Source organism: Coregonus lavaretus (genome assembly GCF_964263955.1).
Source record: "Coregonus lavaretus genome assembly, chromosome: 25".
In the NCBI taxonomy this organism is placed as follows: Eukaryota; Metazoa; Chordata; class Actinopteri; order Salmoniformes; family Salmonidae; genus Coregonus; species Coregonus lavaretus.
This window is the reverse complement of record NC_140012.1, coordinates 17,687,799-17,713,383: the sequence shown is the minus strand read 5'-3', so window position 1 is coordinate 17,713,383 and position 25,585 is coordinate 17,687,799. Positions and strand designations below refer to the sequence as shown.

The following is a 25,585-nucleotide window of genomic DNA, read 5'->3' as shown; positions in this document are numbered from 1 at the left end:
GTAAACTGTATACCTTTTAACCTCAACTAGCGGTGCCGTTCTCCACTCTATCAAAGTATTTTTAATGGTCCTGCTTATCTCTGGTCTCATTCCACTGAGGAACGCTATATTTTTAATTGCTGATGGTAGGGCGTATCATTCCCCTGTCTCTGGTCTGGCTCGGGAATGCCATTGTTTGCGTTAAACACATCTTTAAGCCTCTCTAAGTACTGGCTGACAGTCTCACTATCCTCTTGTTTACACTCATGTACTTTAGAGAAGTCTGCATGACGATGGTAATGTTCTCTGAGGCTATTACACAATTCAGTTATTTTCCCAACATACTCTCTGTGATCGGCCCATGGCAAAAGTGCCCTCTGGGCATCCCCTGAAACCCACTGCCCTCTAACGGCAGCCCAAACCTTACTATTCCTGTTTTGGGGTGGGTCATTCATTCTACCGCTCGGGCCACGTCCCTCTGTGTTCATGGCCTGTATACATCTAAGGTTGCTGGGGCCCCTTCATTCCCTGCCAATAGATTAGGTAAGGCTATCATTGGGTACTGGCCCCCTCCTACTCTCTCATCTCCTGACTCATACTGACTCCCTCCTGAGCTTAGCTCCTAACTGGACTTTTGTTGTGGGGTTCAAGTCTCCTCAGGGACCTGGGTCTTCCACTCTTCAGTCCCTTGACCCCCATATTCTATCCTAGTACTCTAGTTACTCTCTTAGCCTTCTCTTTCCGTCTCGCTCTCTCTTTTTCTAATTTCTGCAATGACCAATTGGGTTGCTGCTGTTGTTCCAAACATTTCCTTAGAACCTCAACTGTACTATCTTCCTTTGCCTTATCCTCAACCCCCCTCTGTGCTCCCTCAGCTTCCCCTTGGTTCTGGTAAGGGGGTGGAAACTCCAAAACGGCAGCCTGCTGTGGCACCCTTCCCCTCACCACCACCACATCATCGTCTGGATTTTTCCTCCAGGCCTGATGTGCCAGGGAGGTGTATAGTCTTGATCTAGACCTTTATACAGGGGGAGCTGTGGGTTCTGTCTTAGACCTTCCTTTCTGACTTTCTTTTTCTGTCTCTCACCCTCCTCTCTCTTTCGAGACTCCGGAGAGCCACACCTTGGCTGTATCTAGCCCTTCCACTCGCTCTCTCTCTACTCTGCCTTTACACACCTTGTGCATCTGTTTTACCATGGATTTGAGTTTGTCTGCGTCCAGACTTCCCTCAAAACCATACCTCTCCCTCCACCTGGTCACATAATGGAGGTTTCTCCTATCCCTTGACTCCTTTTCTATATAACAAGTAATTAAAAAGTGATTCACACAACACCTGGGATCACCCCTTTCTGTTTATGTAGTCTTGACTAGTCCCCCAGAATTATCTCATACCGTTACAGAGGAATTTATGTCTCATACAACAGAAATGGGTTCTCCCTCTTTTCTAGTGATCTTAACCGTCCAAATGTCCTCAATTATATTAACCTTATTTCTCACGCGACCTATTTCAGTCCTTTCCTTGAAACAATTAATTATCGCGACTTTCGATAGATCATTAGGTCTCACACGTATACAACCTTACAGTTGTTTATGACTTTTGACTTGTTTAATGTATCTATCTCACACGATAATAGTTATTTCCCTCCTTGAAATTTATTGATGATCCCAGACCGTCTCACTATCACACTCTCCTCCCCTGAAGTTTCACCCCCGTTCTTCAATTTATCTAGAATACTCACGCGTGGTTTTCTCTAGACAAACGTCTAAAAAAACGCAGATGTTTACCTCCTTCTTGTGTACTCTTGACAATCCCAGATTGAACTCAACACAAGGTCAGTTTGTTTTTGGTAATGGCCTCAACTACCTGGAGTCATGCTCGGACCCCCATCCCATTTTTGATCTTACACCGGGTCCCCCCCCATCTCATAATTATCTAGAATACTGGCGCATTGGGTTTTCTCTAGATAAACATCTAAAAACGGGCTACCGGGATGTCGATCCCATTGTGGATTATTGATGGAACCTCACTACAGCAAATTTAAACTCCATAAATCCTTACTGCAGGTTACAGATTCAATTCCCCCAAAATCCAATGAATAAAGATTACTGACCTTATTTTTGCAGCTCAATTTTGGTTGGATATCGTCACCGTTTCTGTCGTTTCCAGGTTGTCACCGGCCTGTATTTGAACCCCCAATTTCGGAGGGCAGGTCTTTGTCTATACGGATGTATCATCCGCCTGTGCACGGTTTTTGGTGTCCCCCGGAAGGACAGAGGACAGGTATTGATATCCGGCTCCAAAGGACCAAGCTGTTACGAGAATTTTGTTATCTCAATGGTTGAAGTCAACTACTTCTTAACTCTTTGAATAATTCCCAAAAGGTTGTAAATCTCTTAGTTTAAATAAATTAAACAAAGACTCAATCCTGCAATGGTCAGCATATTTATTCATGAGAGCGCTCTGCAACAAAATGGTCGTACAATATTTTTATACGCACACGTCAGAGGAAAAATCCCACCCCTCTGTAGGCGGCTGTATATTTCCACTATACATGGGTTTAGCTCATGTTTTCCTCTGCTCTCCTAACCATCAGGTCACACACACACACTCACACACACACACACACACACACACACACACACACACACACACACACACACACACTGTTCTTATCTACTTCCTGCTAGGGCAGGCTGCATTCCTTAGATATCGCCTCCTCACAATATCCTTCAAGCCTTTCACTCCCCTTTCCCTGTGTGTTTTGGGAACCAGTCTATACTCTATTGCTGGGATATAAACACATTTGATTAATTATCTAAGCTCTAGTCTACTAATTAGTCATACATTATTAGTTTAACTGAGGGTGTGACATTTTAGTCATATCTTACTCACACATTTCTTTATCATATGGGCAAATAAAACTCGGAATAAAAAAGAAAGTTTTAGGTCATCCAAGATTAAAAAATAACTGATATTGGCACAAGATGGAGAGAATGTTGAAACATCACTAAAGAAATTACAGTTAGCAAAAATCACAAATTCTACAGCACAACGGCATAGTCATGTCTTAAGTATAAAACGAACAAAGAATCAATAATCCATTCCTTCTGCGAATGCTATAAAGTCCAAAAGTTATGGGCGTAGTTAGAAAGTTTTCTGTCAGAAGTATCACAATATAAATGTACAGTACCAGTCAAAAGTTTGGACACACGTACTCATTCAAGGGTTTATCTTTATTTTTAACTATTTTCTACATTGTAGAATAATAGTGAAGACATCAAAACTATGAAATAACACATATGGAATCATGTAGTAACCAAAAAAGTGTTAAACAAATCAAAATATATTTTCTATTTGAGATTCTTCAAATAGCCACCCTTTGCCTTGATGACAGCTTGTATAACACCTACTATTTTTATTGTTGTCACTGTTGTTTTCATAACTGTGTGTATCACTTTGCTTTGGCAACATTGACCTTGTTATTCGTGCCATTAAAGCATGTTGAATTTGAAAGTGAGTGAGAGAGTGGGAGAGTGAGAGAGAGTGAGAGAGAGTGAGTGAAGGTGAGTGAGAGAGAGAGAGAGAGAGAATGTGAGAGAGTGAGAAAGTGTGAGAGCTAGAGAGAGCTCGAGCGAGTGAGAGTGACAGCGTAAGTGAGAGAGTGAGCGCGATAGATAGATAATCTGCAGAGGTTCTGTCAGACCTGGGCCCTGACAGTTAAGAAAAAATATATATATACAGTGCACTCAGAAAGTATTCAGACCCCTTGACCTATTCCACATTTTGTTACGTTACAGCCTTATTATAAAAGCGATTAAATAACTATTTTTCCTCATTGATCTACACACAATACCCCATAATGACAAAGCGAAAACAGGTTATTAGAAAATGTTGCACATTTATTAAACATAAGAAGCAGAAATACCTTATTTACATAAGTATTCAGACCATTTGCTGTGAGACTCGAAATTGAGCTCAGGTGCATCCTGTTTCAATTGATCATCCTGAGAAACAAGATTCTCTGGTCTGATTAAACCAAGATTGAACTCTTTGGCCTGAATGCCAAGTGTCACGTCTGGAGGAAACCTGGCACCATCCCTACGGTGAAGCATGGTGGTGGCAGCATCATGCTGTGGGGATGTTTTTCAGCGGCAGGGAATTGGAGACTAGTCAGGATTGAGGGAAAGATGAACGGAGCAAAGTACAGAGAGATTCTTGATGAAAACCTGCTCCAGAGCGCGCAGGACCTCAGACTGGGGTGAAGGTTCACCTTCCAACAGGACAACGACCATAAGCACACAGCCAAGACAACGTAGGAGTGGCTTTGTGACAAGTCTCTTAATGTCCTTGAGTTTCCCAGCCAGAGCCCGGACTTGAATCCAATCGAACATCTATGGAGAGACCTGAAAATAGCTGTGCAGCGACACTCCCCATCCAACCTGATAGAGCTTGAGAGGATCTGCAGAAAGGAATGGGAGAAACTTCCCAAATACAGGTGTTCCAAGCTTGTCACGTCATACCCAAGAAGACAAGGTTGTAATTGCTGCCAAACGTGCTTCAACAAAGTACTGAGTAAAGGGTCTGAATACTTATGTAAATGTGATTTCATGTTTGTATTTTTCTTTAATTTGCAAATATTTCTAAACACCTGTTTTTGCTTTGTCATTATGGGATATTGTGTGTAGATTGATGAGGAAAAAAGAATTTAAGCCATTTTAGAATGCCAAAAGTGTGCAAAGCTGTCATCAAGGCAAAGGGTGGCTATTTGAAGAATCACAAATAAAATATATTGTTTAACAACTTTTTGGTTACTACATGATTCCATATGTGTTATTTCATAGTTTTGAAGTTTTCACTATTATTCTACAATGTAGAAAATAGTACAAAAAAAGAAAAACCCTTGAGGTTGTCGTGTATTGGGATTATGCCTTTGTTAAATGTTTTTCTTGAAGAAATGGAATGTTGTTTATGTTAGGTCAAATGTAGCCGTTTGGAGGGTGACGTCCCAGGGGAGACTGGTGATTGGCCAGAAGAGGGAGCCACCCATCTTTTTGCATTGTTTATAAATAGGGGCTAGACTACAGAAAGGGCAGAACGGCCATTCCAATCTGAGGCGCCGTTCTCCGGGTGTCATGTCACCTGTCACTTATGCTGAAGCTTGTGATCTGAATATGTTACGCCCCTGAAAAAGGGGAGAAATAATCACGAACGTGACGCAGTTATGTTTCCTCACTGACAAATTTAGTGTAATCTTTTTACAAAAATACCACATTATACAGAACAACAGATCTACAGGAACCAGAGATTTGTAGGGTACAAAGCTTATTCAAGTCACAACAGCATAAACTGTAATTCACTAAAACATATACAAATGTTTCAATATAACTGTCAAACACAAAGTAGCTTTAGCTCAGTAACCCATAACTACATTTATCAACCATGTCAACAAAGTATTCGAAACACATTGTACAAATAACCCCAAATATATTATTAACAACGCACATATTCATTCACAATTAGCATAAAATGGCAGCTACTCTCGGTACAAAGCTAATCTTCGTTGCAACCAAGCAGATTTCACTCACACATGCACTTCAACTTAACTCTAATTTACTCAAAATGTTACTAACACATACCTTAAACTCTCTTGACATGTTAGCAAGTTATTACATTCAAATTAACTTGTTTTATATCAATAACGTACCTGAAAAAGGGGAGAAATAATCACGAACGTGACGCAGTTATGTTTCCTCACTGACAAATTTAGTGTAATGAGAAAAAGACCGCGATTTCCCCAGAAAGTTGGGTGGAGACCAGAGCAATCGATCTCAGGCTCATAGATTAAGAGCATTTAGTAGATCACAGATTAACACTTTTACCCTTAAATTAGGCACCACAAAATAAAGTTGTCAATATAACGTTTACACCTTCCTCTTACAATAATTTACCCTTTTACACTTGACGGATTTTAACACATTTATGCATTTTATCAATCTCTGTGAACTAGTACTGGATGCATTATCTTTTTAACCTTAGATATTTTAAGATCCTTACATACCATGAACTTACTAATACTTTTTAGTGTATAACAGGCTATGAATATGTCCTTTAACCTGTCACACTCTCCCCGACAAAATAAATGTTGTCCCAACATTACCAACATTGTCTTCTTAAACAGTCTATTAGCACTGGACGTAGAAAATCCTCTTCTGTAAGATAGTCCTTGAGCAGAGGTCAAAGTTCACAGTTCAAATAGAACCAAGAAGTTATATTCACAGTCCATATCTGTTGACCAGCTGTATAAACAGTCCATAAGCAGTCTTTTCTCATACTATTGTCAACAGTCCATCAGTTTTAATGATCTATATGCATAGTCTGCTAATTGTCTCGTGAAAGTCTGTGAAATCAGTCAGTAGTCCATGGTCAAACATGTCAACTCTGTAGGCTCAAGTTTGCTGAAGTCCATACATGTAGGGTGGCTGAAGGTAATATCGCTGTAGTGATGGCAGCCATGGAACCAGTCCTGGTGCAGGGTAGACAGGGAACAACTGTGGCTGTGGCTGAATACTGTAGCAGGAAGGGATACCAAGCTGATCATAGGTGATACGTCTTGGAGGGTGTCTCTCTCTTTGTGGCAGCTGGTAAGCTGGTTCCTCAGGTTCAGCAGCAGCAGTTAATGAAGGAAAGGCACTTAGTGGACGATCATCAGGCACATTTTCAGCAGGCAAGTTCATCTCCTCAGCAGGCAGTTCTTTAACTGTTGTTTTCTCCTCCAGCTGATTTTCAACAAGAGGCTGTGCTGGTAGCGTATCAGGAACTGGCACCGCAACTGTCTGTTTCACTGGTGGGGGCCTGTTTTCCGACTCTCTCGCTGGTTCAGCATACCTCTCAAGTACTGTAGGAGATGTGGGGAACTTTAGCGGCTCATGATGAAGGTCATATTCATCCCCGCTGTCTTCATCAGAATCTAGAGGCTGTGATCCAGGCTGGTGTCTCTTTTTCTTACTTTTGTCATCTTTAGTCATTTCTGGTTGTCTCTCAAAAGGTAAGTGGTCACAGGACATGAGCAGGTTTCTGTGCAGGACCCTGGAGCGTCCCCTACCCTTTTCTGGTCTCAACTCATAAATCGGCAGGTCTGAACCCATTTGTCTCACTACTGTGTGAATTTGATCTTCCCAATAGTTACGGAGTTTGCCTGGTCCTCCTCTTGGTGTCAGGTTTTTAATCAGAACTCGCTCGCCAGGCTGTAGCACTGAACTCCTAACTTTAGTGTCATAGTACTTCTTACTTCTTTCAGCAGCTTTCTGAGCATTTTCATTTGCAATGGCGTATGCTTCTTCCATTCCTCGTTTCCAGTTCTCCACGTAGTCTCGCTGGTTACTGGAACCTGCCTCTGTGCACAATCCAAAGAACATATCAACTGGAAGCCTGGGTGATCTCCCAAACAGAAGATAAAATGGTGAATAGCCAGTCACTTCGCAACGGGTGCAGTTATAGGCATAAACCAGTTTGTTTAGAGACTCCTTCCAGTTTGACTTTTGTGTCTCAGTTAGTGTCTTTAGCATTTGCAACAATGTTCTGTTCATTCGTTCCACTTGACCGTTCCCCATCGGGTGGTAGGGTGTTGTTCTGGACCCGGCCATGCCACTGAGTTTCTTTAACTGATGGAACAACTGATTTTCGAATTCTCCCCCTTGGTCATGGTGGATGCGGGAGGGGAACCCAAACTTCAGGGCAAAGTCATTGAAGATGAGATTTGCAGCAGTTTTTCCTGACTTTGATGTGGTGGCGTAGGCTTGAGTGAAACGTGTAAAATGGTCAACAATCACGAGGATGTACTCATATCCCCCTTTGCATCTGTCGAGATGGAGGAAATCTATACATACCAGTTCAAATGGCTGTGTTGTCACAATGTTTGTCAGAGGAGCTCTTGTTTCATGGCCTGGCTTTTTCTGCTTGACACAGCTACAAGTTTTAGTCACATAGTGCTCGATGTCAGATTGCATATAAGGCCAGAAGAAGCGGTCACGTACTAGTGATACAGTGCGGTCAGTACCTTGGTGTCCCATGTTATTGTGCAACTCTTCCATCACTTTACCTTTGTACTGCTCTGGTAGAACTAACTGCTTGCGGGCTGTAGTGATTCTGTAAAGAATACCATCACTGTCGATTGTCAATTTGTCCCATTCTCTGAATAGGCATTTTGTCTTTGGACTGAATTCCTTTTGCTCTTTAACTGGCGGTTTGGAACCAGACAGCTTGAAATCGAGCACAGGACGGATGACCGGATCAGACTCTTGTGCCTCTCTTATCCCCTCTTTTGGGATCGAGCTGATTGTTGCTGTAGTTGTCTCACCTTCAGCTGATACCCACATAGATGCAGCTGAAATTGACCAAGGCACAAAAGGCTCTTTCTGTACCTCTACTGCTTGTATCGTGGCGGCAATGGTGTCTGGTGGAAGCTCCTCAGAACACTCTCTCATCAGTGACTCTACATCCAGTGGCATCCTCGACAAAGCATCTGCATCACCGTTCTCTCTGCCTGGCCTGTACTTTATTGTAAAGTGGAAATCAGCCAATTCTGCAACCCACCTGGAAGTGGTTGCGTTCAGTTTTGCAGTAGACAGAATGTAGCTGAGCGGGTTGTTATCACTGTATACAGTGAAGGTCGGAGCATAGTACAAATAATCATGGAACTTATCAGTGATTGCCCATTTCAGAGCTAGAAATTCTAGCTTGCCAGAGTGGTAGTGATAGTTCTTCTCAGCTGCTGTTAAGGTTCGAGAGCCATAAGCAATGACCCTAAGCTTCCCATCTTGCTCTTGATAAAGAACTGCTCCCAAGCCTTGATGTGACGCATCAGTGTGTACAACAAATGGCTGAGTGAAGTCAGGGAAACCTAAGACTGGTGGGTGAAGCAGACACTCAATCAGCTGTTCAAGTGCCTGTTGATGCTGGTCAGTCCACAGGATTGGCTTGTTTGAGGGCACCACATGACTTACTTTCTTTGTTTTTGCTTTCCGTGGGTGGTCAGGTAATTTCTCTGAATCTGCTTTCAGGAGGTCATACAGACAGCTGGCCCTCCTAGAAAAGTCTTTGATGTACTGTCTGTAGTAAGTGAGTAAACCAAGCATTTTTCTGAGCTGGCCCACAGTCTGTGGTCTGATCTCTTTCAATGCTCTTACTGCTTCAAAATCGGCTGGGTCAACTTTGCTGCCGTCTGCAGACACTATTCTGCCCAAATAACGGACCTGGGGTCTAAAGAGATCACACTTACTTGGCTTGAGTTTGATGCCATACTCTCTGAGACGCTGCAAAACCTTTTGCACATCATTCACATGGCTGTCGAAAGTTTTACTGAAAACTAGCGTGTCGTCCAGATAAGGAATGCAGATGTTGTCCCGGAGCCCTTCCAAACATTCCTCCATACAACGCTGAAAAGCTGCAGGAGCGTTCATGAGGCCGAATGGCATACGTATCCACTCATAGAGTCCCCATGGGGTCACAAATGCTGTCAGTGATCTGCTTTCTTCAGAGATGAACCCTTGGTGATATGCTTTTCCCTGATCTAAAAGGGAGAACCAGGAATTACCACCTAAACTGTCCATGATGTCCTGGACCCGAGGGATGGGCTGGCGGTCGGGATGTGTCTTTCTGTTCAGGTCTCTGTAATCTATACACAACCGGAGGGTCCCGTCCTTCTTCCTAACGCACACGACAGGTGAAGAATATGAAGAGTTTGACTTCCTAACCCAACCCTGGGCTATGAGGTCATGAAGGTAACCCTTCATCTCCTGATACAGTGGCCTGGGCACTGACATGTATGTGCGCTTGACTGGTTCAGAGTCCTTTAGAGAAATAGTCATTTTCAATCGTTCAATGCAGCCAATGTCATTGTCTGATCTGGAGAAGGAGTGACACTCTTCTCTAAGCATTTTCCTAACAACCTCTCTCTGTTCTTCGGTTAGGTGACTTAAACCTACTGGTGGATCCCACTGTTCAGTAGCAGTACATGGGGTTTGAACACTGGTGTGATTCACTGTGGCTGGGGTGACAGCTTTTTCAAAGACTTGGGCAGGTAACACAGTCATAATGGTTTGTACTGTACCGATTATGGTGCGTCCTAGCAGGGCAATGTCGTGGTCAGTGGGGTTAGAGACATCAAGCATGACAACTGGAAAAACACCTTTCTTAACTCTGACTAGTGTGTCAAAGAACTCAAGTTCATCTGGCCACTGCGGGTTCAGGTCTGGCTGGAAAAGCATTGTCATGTCATCTTTGAAAGGCTGGGAAGCTACCCGGCACTCAATCTGAATGCTACTGTGTTTTGGTACAGCAACCTTCTCTTTCTTGGTTTTCACTGCGTATTCATCTGTCTGTTCTGCACTAACAGCCTGTATAAAAGCCCTCACCTTATTTCTTTTGAGGCTTGGGAAAGCTTTTTTCACTGTGCTGTACCGTTTAGTCTTTTCGGTCCTTGTCAGGATGTGCTCAATAACATTGAAACCTATGATGGGATGAGATAGGTGACAGCCTTTCATTACCAGCACTGGGATGATCAGTTCCTTCGTTTGGTCAGTTTCAGAGGCTAACCGAAAAGTTGTTTCAATCCATCCCAGGTACGGCATTTCAGTCCCATTTGCTGCCGTCAATCTTAGATCATCAGGTGAGTCCAGAATTTCTGAAACATCCCTCAGCCTTGCGTTTGGGAGAGATTCCGCTTTCCATCGTTCATCAATGACCGATACCTGAGAGCCTGTGTCCCATAGAGCTTGGAGGTGGTGGCGATTCAGGTGACACTCAACAAGGCACTGTCTACCGACTAGCGAGGTGACCTTATGGGGGTGGCAACCTTGAGCTAGGGATGGTAAAGAGTGGGCATTTTCTTCTGTACAGGAAAGCTTTTCACAGGTAGAGTCAATTTTCAGGTGAGTGCATTTTTCCTTATGTTTAGTCCAATGTTGGTTTTGACATCCTTTGGAACAGTACAGTGTCTCTTTACATGATGAACATTGTTTCAGGTTCTCAAATGACTCTTCTCTGGCACAATTTGCACATTTCTGGGACTTTTTGGTAGCTATGGTTAACACTTGTCCCTCAGCGGTAACCCTTCCCCGTTTAAAGGGGCCTCTTTGGATGGTCTGACTCCCCGGATTTTACATCCAGCTTGAAAATGTTCTCCACTCCCACATCGGAAGCAGTGTGTGCAGCGTGCATCTGTTCTGGCCTGCTGGCAGACAAAACACCTCCTTGGAGCTTGAGCAGAGCGGTTGGTATACAGGTTAGGTGCATATTGATACTGCGCAGGGTCAGGTGCTTGGGGCTGACTGTAGTTGCTGTAATACTGCTGCTGGGAAACAGGTGGCTGGGGTTCCCTATCTGGCCTCCTAACTGGAAGTGGGGCATGGGCATAAGGCGATGACTGAAACATAGGCTGCTGTAATGTCTCCTTAATCTGAGCAATCTCGGCACTGAGACCTTTTAGGGAAGCTACACCTGTCTTAAGTTCAGCTAACTCTGTTAATAGTTCTGCGGGTATCTTAGCTTTGGCTTCCTTCACAGGACACTTTGCAGATGGCGTATCTTCTAACTGGACTACACTTACAGTTGTAGCAGGCTGTGGGGCATTAAAACGCTTTTTGTTTCGTCTTTCTAACTCATTAGCACAAGCAATGTTAAGCTTCTCTAGCAAAACCTCATCTGATGTTTCGCTATCAAGCAGGAGAGGCTGCATGTCTATCCTGATACTGTCACTCTGGAGACCTGTAAGGACTGTGTGTAAACACATGCGCTGGACTAGGGCAGGGTCATACTTAAGCCCTGATTCTGACTCCTGGGAAGCAAATAGTACTTTCTGCCTCAAATCTAAGACGCGCATCAGGAAGCTTTGAGGGGTCTCCTTGCTATGCTGTGCTTCTGAAGCTAGCTGTTTGTAAAGCTCTGTTGCACTCTTCTCTTGGAAGTGAGAACGCAGGATGCATCTAAGTGTGGGAAGAGTTAGCTGGGGTTTACCTTCCAAGTAGCTGCGTAGCTGTGAGCCTGGAGAAATAGCCCTGATTACTGCGTCTACTATTTCTACCTCAGGATAGCCTCTGTTAAGTCCATTCTCAATCTGATGGGCAAGGCTGGAAAAAGTCAGTTTATCTTTCTGGCCCGGTTCACCTATCTGACCAGAAATTTTTAACTCTTTGCGCCAGTATGAGCCGGGCTGTGCACTGGGTGAGAGCTGCATGCTCCTCTGAAGATGGGCAGGGGGTTGGGGCTGGCGCAGAGAATCACTGGCTTGGTCTGCAGTACTCTGCTCAGTTCCCACCCCTTGTTGTGGGGTTACAGTTCTCAGTCCCTCGATTATGTGATGTGTTCTGGCTGTTTCAATATCATGGTCAGTTTGCCCTGTCTTGCTATCTATGCCACTGATCATCTCTGTCATTTTGTCTTTAAGTAACAATAATTCCGACATGCCGCCATCTTCTAACTCTGCAACTTCCTCTCTTTCAAGGAACATCATAATGTGAGTCATCAATGATATGCGGGATTTGTCTTGAACAACTCTTCTCTGTTCGCCTGATATGTCAAGGAAATCACATACGTCTAGTAACTTGTCTTTAGTCAGGGTTTGCAATTCTCCTACTACCTCTTCCTGTAGTTCTTCCAAGGCGGTTGTCATGTTGACAGGACAGGAGGAACCTTTACTGTGCAGGAGTTGACTCTGAATTAGATGGTCCTTACTGTCTCTGATGGTCTCTCAACGGCCTCAGTTGACACGTACTTAACCACCAACTTCCAGCTCCCCTCGAACAGCAACACTTTCCTCACTGCAGCCTGCCTGGGTTGTTATGTAGGGATTTAGCTGGCTCGGAATTCAGCGACCAGGATGTGGAAGCCGGACATCTGAGCAGCAATCTCAGCGGAGCCTCCAAAATGTTACGCCCCTGAAAAAGGGGAGAAATAATCACGAACGTGACGCAGTTATGTTTCCTCACTGACAAATTTAGTGTAATCTTTTTACAAAAATACCACATTATACAGAACAACAGATCTACAGGAACCAGAGATTTGTAGGGTACAAAGCTTATTCAAGTCACAACAGCATAAACTGTAATTCACTAAAACATATACAAATGTTTCAATATAACTGTCAAACACAAAGTAGCTTTAGCTCAGTAACCCATAACTACATTTATCAACCATGTCAACAAAGTATTCGAAACACATTGTACAAATAACCCCAAATATATTATTAACAACGCACATATTCATTCACAATTAGCATAAAATGGCAGCTACTCTCGGTACAAAGCTAATCTTCGTTGCAACCAAGCAGATTTCACTCACACATGCACTTCAACTTAACTCTAATTTACTCAAAATGTTACTAACACATACCTTAAACTCTCTTGACATGTTAGCAAGTTATTACATTCAAATTAACTTGTTTTATATCAATAACGTACCTGAAAAAGGGGAGAAATAATCACGAACGTGACGCAGTTATGTTTCCTCACTGACAAATTTAGTGTAATGAGAAAAAGACCGCGATTTCCCCAGAAAGTTGGGTGGAGACCAGAGCAATCGATCTCAGGCTCATAGATTAAGAGCATTTAGTAGATCACAGATTAACACTTTTACCCTTAAATTAGGCACCACAAAATAAAGTTGTCAATATAACGTTTACACCTTCCTCTTACAATAATTTACCCTTTTACACTTGACGGATTTTAACACATTTATGCATTTTATCAATCTCTGTGAACTAGTACTGGATGCATTATCTTTTTAACCTTAGATATTTTAAGATCCTTACATACCATGAACTTACTAATACTTTTTAGTGTATAACAGGCTATGAATATGTCCTTTAACCTGTCACAAATAAACCATATGATCAACGTTCAGTATGAGCGGACTCCTTTGTTCATCAGCAATAATTGCCACCACTCACTCGATACGACAAGGTGTTCTAAAACTTTTGACATATAGTGAATATATTTATTCCTGACCAGAAGATATCACTAAAGTGCACTGTGTTAAAAGCTCTGATTAATGAACCATTTTTCGGCACAATTTGGTGAAAGCCTCATTTTTCCATCACTAGGTGCCCGACAACCTGCCAGTTTAAATACCTGACCATAGAGTTAGACAGAGGGCACTCCTGCCATCTGTCATCATGTGACCATGGTTTAACAGCATTCAGGTTAATTGAGAACAGAGTTGTTGTACATGATGACCGGACAAGATAGGAGCCAGATTACGATCACCCCAGATACAGTAGTAATTTATTACTCTCACCCAGCGTGCAAAACAGCCCAAAACTGGGTGGAATTACATAATCTGAACCAGTTTTGCACCCTGGCAGTAGAGGTGCATGGGTAAAATCACTGGAGAAGCCAAGTCAGTAAAAAAAAGCCATATTACAACCTGTGTGTTATGATAATTGTGTTGTTTGCTCTATAACCGGTTAGTTTATATGCCTTGCCACCGCGATATATAGGCCTAAGGTCGAGACAATAAGAAGACAGTGGCAGAATAAATTCAACCACACCTTTGCTTCAACACAAAGCCGGAAAGCAACATCTGTCCGGTGGACTCCACAAAGCATATTGCATGTAACAAACAGTTACATGACCTACAGCATGGCCAATCAAGATAATGTTTCCGACATTTTCGGACTACTAAACAACTATTGATTTAGAACACCGGAAAGTTACCGCAAGTCGCAAAGAAAACAGGAGCTGTTTCCACTATTCTAGCACCATTTCAACATCATCAAATCACTTATGCTTAGTCTAATACAGTGACAACTAAAATGTTCCAAAAACTATTTAGTCCAATCAACACAAGCTAAATATCATGTGGTTGTCAATGGTACTGATTTCTGTGTATATATGTAGAAATAAACATGTTGACTCACTCTACTTGTAGAGAAACGTCAATGCCATCCTCCTCTCTTTCATGTTGCCGAAACAGTCTATGACTCTGTCATACAGTACACTCTTTTAGTTTTTGTTGTCCTAGGCTACGTGGCTAAAATGCTTGCTCGCTAGCCTAACTTCCTTTCATGGGCAATAATTAGCCAGCTCGTTAACATTACCCTACTACATCGAGCTACATATTGAACTTCCATCCTCAGGCCAGAGGCACAACGTATTAATTTATGGTTGGATCAGAATCGCCGTTCTAATCATTGGCCAATACAGAGAATTAAGTAAAACCACAAGTCCAAATCCCTTTCTCCACCCATGGCTAATTTAGGAAAGGGCCAATTTTAGCTAGCTAGCTACCGGAGGACAACACAACAACATGCAACAATTAATGTTTTTTTTCTGTCAACCACTTTTGATGTGATTGGTGTGAAGCCAAATCCAAACTGGCTTCCCTTGACACTTTTGTTTTTTGGTGCGCAAAGACCATTCACAGTTCAGCTCAACGCTGATGGGCTATTATTGTGTACTTTTTTTTAATCAAGGGAAGCCAAAGGCGGCAACAATATCATGCACTTTTCGACCAGACAGCATCAGATAGATGGGCTACACATACTGTCATGGCAGGATGCCTGTTTTGAATGTACTGGGAGAGGTAGGAGGTGATACAGGTGCATAGGGAGAGAGACTTGAGGTTCCGTTTAGAGAGTCAATGCTACCATTTATTTTCTCCAGTCAAACATATTCCATCCTAATTTCCATTGACTTGTGTATGTGTGCTAAAAACAAAACATATAAAGAATCTAGATGATTATATCTTAGATAATAAGCATATTCACTCATCATACACATAATTATAATCAAATCCCTCCAAAGCATTTATAAAATATTGCTTTCAAGGCATATCCAACATTACTATCGACACGTAGCAACATCAAACCATTCTACCACAAATAAACAGTGTCTAAATGCGCATAAATTAAACATGAAAAAAGTACAATGTAGACAATATTGCGGGTTACTTACGTTTGGTTATTGGATGCACAGATAACAGAAATTAAATGCTGGAGAGGTTCTTTCCAACTGCCTGGATTGTTTGGCACCGCGAGACGCGGTGTGGGTGAATGGATGATCTCCGCATGTGTAGTTCCCACCGTAAAGCATGGAGGAGGTGGTGTTATGGCGTGGGGATGCTTTGCTGGTGCCACTGTCTGTGATTTATTTAGAAGTCAAGGCACACTTAACCAGCATGGCTACCACAGCATTCTGCAGCGATACGCCATCCCATCTGGTTTGGGCTTAGTGGGACAATACTTTGTTTTTCAACAGAACAATGCACATATATACACTACCATTCAAAAGTTTGGGTCACTTAGAAATGTCCTTGTTTTCCATGAAAACATACATGAAATGAGTTTGAATAGGAAATATACCAAAATGAATAGGAAATGTAGTCAATGACAAGGTTAGAAATAATGAGTCTTTATTGAAAAAATAATTGTGTCCTTCAATCTTTGCTTTCGTCAAAGAATCCTCCATTTGCAGCAATTACAGCCTTGCAGACCTTTGGCATTCTAGTTGTCAATTTGTTGAGGTAATCTGAAGAGATTTCACCCCATGCTTCCTGAAGCACCTCCCACAAGTTGGATTGGCTTGATGGGCACTTCTTACGTACCATACGGTCAAGCTGCTCCCACAACAGCTCAATAGGGTTGAGATCCGGTGACTGTGCTGGCCACTCCATTATAGACAGAATACCAGCTGACTGCTTCTTCCCTAAATAGTTCATGCATAGTTTGGAGCTGTGCTTTGGGTCATTGTCCTGTTGTAGGAGGAAATTGGCTCCAATCAAGCGCCGTCCACAGGGTATGGCATAGCATTGCAAAATGGAGTGATAGCCTTCCTTCTTCAAGATCCCTTTTACCCTGTACAAATCTCCCACTTTACCACCACCAAAGCACCCCCAGACCATCACATTGCCTCCACCATGCTTGACAGATGGCTTCAAGCACTCCTCCCGCATCTTTTCAATTTGGTCTGCGTCTCACAAATGTTCTTCTTTGTGATCCGAACACCTCAAACTTCGATTCGTCTGTCCATAACACTTTTTTCCAATCTTCCTCTGTCAAGTTTCTGTGTTCTTTTGCCCATCTTAATCTTTTCTTTTTATTGGCCAGGTTTTTCTTTGCAACTAGACCTAGAAGGTCAGCATTCCGGAGTCGCCTCTTCACTGTTGACTTTGAGACTGGTGTTTTGCGGGTACTATTTAATGAAGCTGCCAGTTGAGGATCTGTGAGGCATCTGTTTCTCAAACTAGACACTCTAATGTATTTGTCCTCTTGCTCAGTTGTGCACTGGGGCCTCCCACTCCTCTTTCTATTCTGGTTAGAGCCAGTTTGCGCTGTTTTGTGAAGGGAGTAGTACACAGCGTTCTAGGAGATCTTCAGTTTCTTGGCAATTTCTCGCATGGAATAGCCTTAATTTCTCATTATATTTGAGATTCTTCAAACTAGCCACCCTTTGCCTTGATGACAGCTTTGCACACTCAGCTAAAAGGCACCAGCACAGCCTGTCCACCAACGATCTTGCTTCCATCTCCATGGGTAGATTTTTGGCGACAGTTGTCAACATACAGTGGGGAGAACAAGTATTTGATACACTGCCGATTTTGCAGGTTTTCCTACTTACAAAGCATGTAGAGGTCTGTAATTTTTATCATAGGTACACTTCAACTGTGAGAGACGGAATCTCAGAAAATCACATTGTATGATTTTTAAGTAATAATTTGCATTTTATTGCATGACATAAGTATTTGATACATCAGAAAAGCAGAACTTAATATTTGGTACAGAAACCTTTGTTTGCAATTACAGAGATCATATGTTTCCTGTAGGTCTTGACCAGGTTTGCACACACTGCAGCAGGGATTTTGGCCCACTCCTCCATACAGACCAGATCCTTCAGGTTTCGGGGCTGTCGCTGGGCAATACAGACTTTCAGCTCCCTCCAAAGATTTTCTATTGGGTTCAGGTCTGGAGACTGGCTATGCCACTCCAGGACCTTGAGATGCTTCTTACGGAGCCACACCTTAGTTGCCCTGGCTGTGTGTTTCGGGTCATGTTCATGCTGGAAGACCCAGCCACGACCCATCTTCAATGCTCTTACTGAGGGAAGGAGGTTGTTGGCCAAGATCTCACGATACATGGCCCCATCCATCCTCCCCTCAATACGGTGCAGTCGTCCTGTCCCCTTTGCAGAAAAGCATCCCCAAAGAATGATGTTTCCACCTCCATGCTTCACGGTTGGGATGGTGTTCTTGGGGTTGTATTCATCCTTCTTCTTCCTCCAAACACGGCGAGTGGAGTTTAGACCAAAAAGCTATATTTTTGTCTCATCAGACCACATGACCTTCTCCCATTCCTCCTCTGGATCATCCAGATGGTCATTGGCAAACTTCAGACGGGCCTGGACATGCGCTGGCTTGAGCAGGGGGACCTTTCGTGCGCTGCAGGATTTTAATCCATGACGGCGTAGTGTGTTACTAATGGTTTTCTTTGAGACTGTGGTCCCAGCTCTCTTCAGGTCATTGACCAGGTCCTGCCGTGTAGTTCTAGGCTGATCCCTCACCTTCCTCATGATCATTGATGCCCCACGAGGTGAGATCTTGAATGGAGCCCCAGACCGAGGGTGATTGACCTTCATCTTGAACTTCTTCCATTTTCTAATAATTGCGCCAACAGTTGTTCGTGGTCCTCTGTAGCTCAGCTGGTAGAGCACGGCGCTTGTAACGCCAAGGTAGTGGGTTCGAGCCCCGGGACCACCCATACACAAAAAAAAATGTATGCACGCACGACTGTAAGTCGCTTTGGATAAAAGCGTCTGCTAAATGGCATATTATTATTATTATTATTATTGTTGCCTTCTCACCAAGCTGCTTGCCTATTGTCCTGTAGCCCATCCCAGCCTTGTGCAGGTCTACAATTTTATCCCTGATGTCCTTACACAGCTCTCTGGTCTTGGCCATTGTGGAGAGGTTGGAGTCTGTTTGATTGAGTGTGTGGACAGGTGTCTTTTATACAGGTAACGAGTTCAAACAGGTGCAGTTAATACAGGTAATGGGTGGAGAACAGGAGGGCTTCTTAAAGAAAAACTAACAGGTCTGTGAGAGCCGGAATTCTTACTGGTTGGTAGGTGATCAAATACTTATGTCATGCAATAAAATGCAAATTAATTACTTAAAAATCATACAATGTGATTTTCTGGATTTTTGTTTTAGATTCCGTCTCTCTCAGTTTAAGTGTAACTATGATAAAAATTACAGACCTCTACATGCTTTGTAAGTAGGAAAACCTGCAAAATCGGCAGTGTATCAAATACTTGTTCTCCCCACTGTAGAAGGCATGTGTCACGATCGTCTAGAACAGGAGACCAAGGCGCAGCGTTGCGAGTGAACATAGTATATTTATTAAATGCTCACACGAGCAAAACAAATAAACAACGAATCCGTGACGTCTGTGGTACAACACGCACACACACGAACAAAATCCCACAACCCGAAAGAAAAACAGACAGATTAAATATGGCTCCCAATCAGAGACAACCAGCCGACAGCTGACACTTGTTGCCCCTGATTGGGAGTCACACCGGCAAACATAGACAATAGACAACCTAGAACACCCACCAAAGAAATAGAAAACATAGAATGAACACACCCTGGCTCAACATAATGAGTCCCCGAGCCAGGGTGTGACAGTACCCCCCCCTAAAGGCGCGGACTGCGACCGCGCCTAAATACGAGCAAAACAGGGGAGGGCTGGGTGGGCATTCTTCCTCGGCGGCGGCTCCGGCTCCGGGCTTGATCCCCACTTCCTCTCCAACCCCCAAAAGTACTCCTGGTCCTGTCTAGCCCCGCTGGCCGGAGCCGGACTGACGACACGCGCCCCTGGCTTGGTGCGTGGAGCAGGAATGGACCGGAATGGGCTGGCGACGCACACCACCGACTTGGTGCGGAGAGCAGGAACGAGCCGGACAGGGCTGACGAGACGCACCACAGACCTGGTGCGGGAAGCTTGGATGGGCCGGACTGGGCTGGCGACGCGCACCACAGACTCGGTGCGGAGAGCAGGAACGGGCCGTGCCGGACTGACGACGCACACCACTGGCTTGGTGTGGACAGCAGGAACGGGCCGATCCGGGCGGCCGAAACGCACCACAGACTTGGTGCGGGGAGCAGGAATGGGCCGGACCGGGCTGGCGACGCGCACCACAGGCTTAGTGCGGGAAGCAGGAACAGGCCGGGCCGGGCTGGCGACGCGCACCACAGACTTGGTGCGGAGAGCAGGAACGGGCCGGACCGGGCTGGCGACGCGCACCACCGGCACGATGCGAGGAACAGGACCAGGCCGGCCCGTACTGGAGACACACACCACTGGCCCTACGCAGAGATCAGGAACGGGCCGGACCGGACTGGACACACACCCCAGTACCTCTCGCCGTGCCTCCACACTATCCCTCTCCTCTGTGACCAGTGGCCCCCTTAACCTGGCGGCCTCCTCTTCACACCCGCTGGACCGCTCCATCGCGGCCTCCTGCTGCCCCGTCGTCCACGTCGTGAGCCCCCCCCTAAAAATGTTCTGGGGTTCTCTCCTCCCCGTGGACCAGGCCTCCCTAGCTCTCGTCAGACTCTCGATCCATTGCTTCATCGACCAGCCTCTCTCCTCTTCATTTAGCGTGGCCCAGCCGAAACTCCTACTCCCCTGATCCCAGGTCCTTCCTTTCTCCTCCTCACGCTGCTTGGTCTGGTACTGGTGGGATTTTCTGTCACGATCGTCTAGAACAGGAGACCAAGGCGCAGCGTTGCGAGTGAACATAGTATATTTATTAAATGCTCACACGAGCAAAACAAATAAACAACGAATCCGTGACGTCTGTGGTACAACACGCACACACACGAACAAAATCCCACAACCCGAAAGAAAAACAGACAGATTAAATATGGCTCCCAATCAGAGACAACCAGCCGACAGCTGACACTTGTTGCCCCTGATTGGGAGTCACACCGGCAAACATAGACAATAGACAACCTAGAACACCCACCAAAGAAATAGAAAACATAGAATGAACACACCCTGGCTCAACATAATGAGTCCCCGAGCCAGGGTGTGACAGCATGCTCGACTGACTCCTGAACAGCCGTGTTGCCATCATGGTGGGCCCAGCATTTCTCTGGAGGGCATAGATGGCATAGCAGGGACTGCACGTCATTCCGAAGGGTAGGTCCTGCCATTCATAGGTGCTGGACTCTGCTTCCTGTTCCAAATCCCTGCAATTGAACCTGAGGAGTGACTTGTCGGAGGCACACCAAGTGAAACATGACTTTGATTTTGGCACTTATAGCCATTGTGTGTTGCCAAAACCTGAGGAGCAGTCCGAGCAGGGAAGGGCCAAGGGTTGCTCCTGGTAGTAGGCATTCGTTCAGGATCTGACTGTTGTGCTTATAGGAGCAGTTGAACACCAGTCTGCATTTGCCACTGTGTTGGTCAGGGAGGTGGTGGGGCAGGTACCAGGATTCCAGGGATTCTTTGTCAGCATCAGGAGTGAGTTTGGTAACATAGCCCGAGGTTACCAGCATCTGGATCTCCTGATGGTGCACTTCGGCCAGCCTTGGGTTCTTCAACAACCGCCGCGCAGTGCTACGAAGGAGAGGCATTACTGCTTGTTTCGTAGAATGCAGCTGTGGGCTCTTGGACGCCCGGAGTAGAGGCGTTGCATTTCTCTGGACCCCTCCACCACGATCCTTGTGGTCTTCTCCGTAAGATTCAAGGCACGCTGATCTCATTTAGAATGTGTGACTTCCTTTTCATCTCGATGGAGGAATGTGTCCACTTGCCATAGCTTCTCTACATTCCTCAGGAGTTCAGTAGCTGGGTAGTGGTGGTGAATAGGCATTGTTGGACGTCTGTGTGTGGCATTAGGCTTGCCGGAACCTGCACAGCCTTACCTAGCAAGGTGTGGACAGTGACAGGGCCTCCCAGAGGACCAATACGGACTGGCGTGATGGGGACCAGCAGGTGTGGATGGTCAGACCCTATGAGCAATAGAGGCTGTGCCCTGTGGATCTGTGCCAAGTCTTTCAGGTGTGAGTCCCTCCTCTGAAGCATGTCAGAGGGGGAGGTGTGCTCCGGTAGGCTGAGACTTTCTGCTGTGAAAGCATTGTGGACTTGATACCGGGTGCCGCTGTCTCCTTCAGGGGATATGGTGATTTACTCAGAGTACATCTTGATGTATAGTCTGAAGGCTCAGTACCTCTGGTTCACCCTCTAACCCAAGGCAGTTGGGAGTATGATGGAATGTTCAGACCATCCTCACCATGACGTAGGATGACTGACCACGATTAAGGTAGATAACCTCTGTCTTTGTTAGTGCTGACCATTAGGATGCTCCTGTGGTCATGTAGCACGGTGAGGTGTAACTCCTTGCAGGTGTTGCATGGCTTTTTTAGGGTGCATTCCTTTGGGGAGTGTTTTCACCCACACCTCCAGCATCGGCCTTTAACTGAGATCCAATCCCTGACCTTCTTTCTTGAGAGCTGCTTGAACTCAGAACATGAGCCTAGGAAGTGTTCTTCCCCTTCACAGTAAGGACAATATAATTTAAACTTGGGCTTGCTCTGGTTTGATTGTTGCTGCTTACTACGAGGAGAGCTGTAACTGGCTTGTTTATCTTCACGTTCAATGGCCAGGAACATGTTGGTGGTACCCAGGCGACATGGATCTTTCTGGTTAATTCCCTCTTGTCCTGGTAGAGAACAGAGGCTGTATGGGAGAGTGTTTTGGCCCTTGACTTCACCTGCAACCAGTCAGACAGGTTCTGGAGGGTGTCATGACTCTCCCTGGGTGAGGATCAAAGGCCTCATATCAGCTTGGCAAATGGACGACAACAACCAGACCCTCTTACCCACAGCGGGGCTGTGCCGGTCTTGACACGTTAATACTGCCATAAATTAGAGATAGGAGAATCTATCTCTGGCCCTCTAGTATGGTGAAAGGAATGTCCTTTGTTTCAGAGACTTTTGCCGCCCAAAACTTCAACATCCAACAATGAACATTGGGACAATATATTTCAACATCTAAATGTTGGGAATGATGAGAAATGGAATATGGAAAATTAATGTCTATTTTGTGATGTCATACATTTTTTTATAAAGGTGTTATAATGAAAACATTGTGACTTGAAGAGCTTTTACACTGTGTATATCAGGTTTACATCTACATTTATGTTGTGTAGAAAATATCAAGGAGGAAGACAATGTTTCCATGAAGATAGGAATGTGATTTTAGCTTTCTAACAAAATCATACTGATAATAATACTTTTGGCTCGTAACTAGCCACGCCTGAGGGAGCTCAGAGAGCGTGTCAGTATGACGGAAACGGCCCTCTTTACCAGAGTGCATAAAAGACTGAGATAAGAATGATCAGATCAGACTAGACGGACCTCAAGCTGCAGCTTTTGTCCATATTGGTCCCGACCCTGAAAATCAACACGAGGTGAAGACGACAAATTTGCCTCCACTAACAATCAATGTCACGGCTGAGTAGCTGTTCTAAGTACTGTATCTAAGAAGGTGAATTTAAGTGGGACCATCCTGTTACTCTCTTCAAACCATCGTCTACTACACTGCTCTCATCACCCCACAGGGGATCATCTACAGGGCTGATTAGCCGTCCTCAGAAGACCACTTCCAGAACGAGTGAAAGTAAACAGACGACTCAGCCTTACATCTGAGCCTTACATCTAAAAGGCCATCCGAAAAGAGAAGGCCCAATCGACCCTTCCCACAAAGGCCTGGGTCCAACAGAGACGACGAAGACAAACACGTAAATACATGCATTACTTCTTACCAAACGGGCGGCAGTTCTGGCAAAGTATTAGGATTACTGTGAGCTTAGATCCATGTGTTTCTCTCTCTCTCTCTTTAACTCGCCATCTTTTGTAACAAGTGTCATATTGTGTTAGTCCGCTAGGGACCCGTTTTCATTGAATTAAGTTTCTAATCCCTACCTATACCGTGTATGTGTTTGTATCTTGTGTTATCATTTTTAATTAGTTAGTAAATAAATAATTAAATCAATTTGTGTGGTACAGAATGATCAGTAAGACCCGGGTTCGTGCAGACTTAAAGAGCCTACGACTTTCAGAATGAGACTGATATGAGGTAAATGATTAATAAATAACTGTTAAATGATAAGAGATATCTTTAGAGTTAATTCGGGAAACGGTAACTTGTTAAACAACTTTTCCCGTGGTGCCCCAAATTCCTAATGAGTTAATTGTTACATGATTAATTTAATCTAGTAACAATTAAACATAGTAGGTAATTTTTCAATAAATAATAGTCATCACAATAATGAAAGGCACGTCACGACAAGGGTATAGGTTTGGCCTACTCCATCTCCTAAGATACCAGGAGTCAAGTAGTTCTCAAAAAACCCATCACAGTATGCAGGTGGCAGTTTACCCAGCAACCTGTCCACCACACTTGAGCTCAGCGCCTGGTCACCTTCCAATGTCTGCAGCATTGCCTATCAAGGATTAGATGGAGAGAGCGAATTCTTGGAAGGCTGTGTCATCTCCTAACCTCACGTGGCGCATTGAGTATGTTGCCAATTTCACTCTGCATGAGCTGACGGGGCTGGCCATACTTGACATTCAGGGCAGAGAGCTGAGGTGTATGGCCTGGTGTCCTACATGTATGACTTTGCCAGTTTCTGTGCACTTGGCAGTTTCAGACGATCCAGGAGCACTTGAAAATTGCACTGCTCAGAGGTGACCATTGTTACCTAGGAGGCTGTCTAGGGCCATCTTCAAGAAGATGAAATCCCTCTTTCCCAGTTTTAAAGTAAGGCAGCTTAGGTCTGGGTATACCATAAGCGGAGGCGACCAGGAGCTCCATCATGATGGCCCCATTGTCTGGCTGTGGTAGCGATAAAGAGAGAAAGAGGTTAGGGTGCTCCATTCCAGTCAGTTGCTGAGTGGAAGGCCGGGAGGATAGCTGAGATGGTGGAGAGCCAGGGCCAGACTGGGGGGTGTGGCCCAGTTTGGACCCCACGTCTAGTCGGCAAACGCAGGGGCTGGTTCAGAAACTTGCTCGGAGGTGAAGGCAGAGGTGGGGCTTGGATCCCAATCGTCTGCGGAGGCTGAGAAGGTTTTGGAGCCAGGTGTGGTGTAGGAGAGGGTGGGGTTTGGGTTTGAACCCCACTAGTCTGTGGACTAGGTGGTTTTGGGCTGGCTGTAGGAAGAGGCCGATAAGGTGATGGTGACTGATCCTGTGATCCATCCGGATCTTGAATCTCCGACTCATCCTGATACGGATTTTGAACCTGTGACTCACCCTCTGACTCCTCACTGGCATAGGAGAATGACAACATGACAGGTTGTGGTGCCATGCCTGCTCCTGTAAGCCCCACCTCCCACTGTTGAGGGCCATGAGCTCTATGGTGGGAGTCAGGCTCAACCCTTTATTGTTGTCGCTCTGGGTCAGATTCACTGATTTTCTGTTGGTTCCTTTCTAAGGCTGCTATCATCAGAGCCTCCTCCAGATCCCTTTCAGCTTGCCGTAGATGTTGCTGTCTTTCTAGTTGTTTGGCTATGGTTTCCACCTGCTTCTAAGGCTTGTCGTGTTTG

The 25,585-nt window shown here is 44.8% G+C and overlaps 1 protein-coding gene and 1 pseudogene across 2 annotated transcripts in view; both read right to left on the bottom strand.

The window, feature by feature from the left end:
* LOC311100551 (melanopsin-A-like) overlaps positions 1-21,610 on the bottom strand; it is a 57,576-nt pseudogene extending 35,966 nt beyond the window's left edge. The window contains exon 1 of the transcript in view: positions 21,318-21,610. The product of the transcript in view is annotated as a melanopsin-A-like (transcript). The remainder of the gene's footprint in view (positions 1-21,317) is intronic.
* Positions 21,611-21,809: 199 nt separating this feature from the next.
* The window catches only part of LOC311100550 (ubiquitin carboxyl-terminal hydrolase 54-like), a gene marked incomplete at both ends in the record, with an annotated part of 43,722 nt that continues 39,946 nt past the window's right edge, over positions 21,810-25,585 (bottom strand). The window contains one exon of the mRNA XM_084141457.1: positions 21,810-22,144. Coding sequence (XP_083997583.1) covers positions 21,810-22,144 — 335 coding nt within the window. The remainder of the gene's footprint in view (positions 22,145-25,585) is intronic.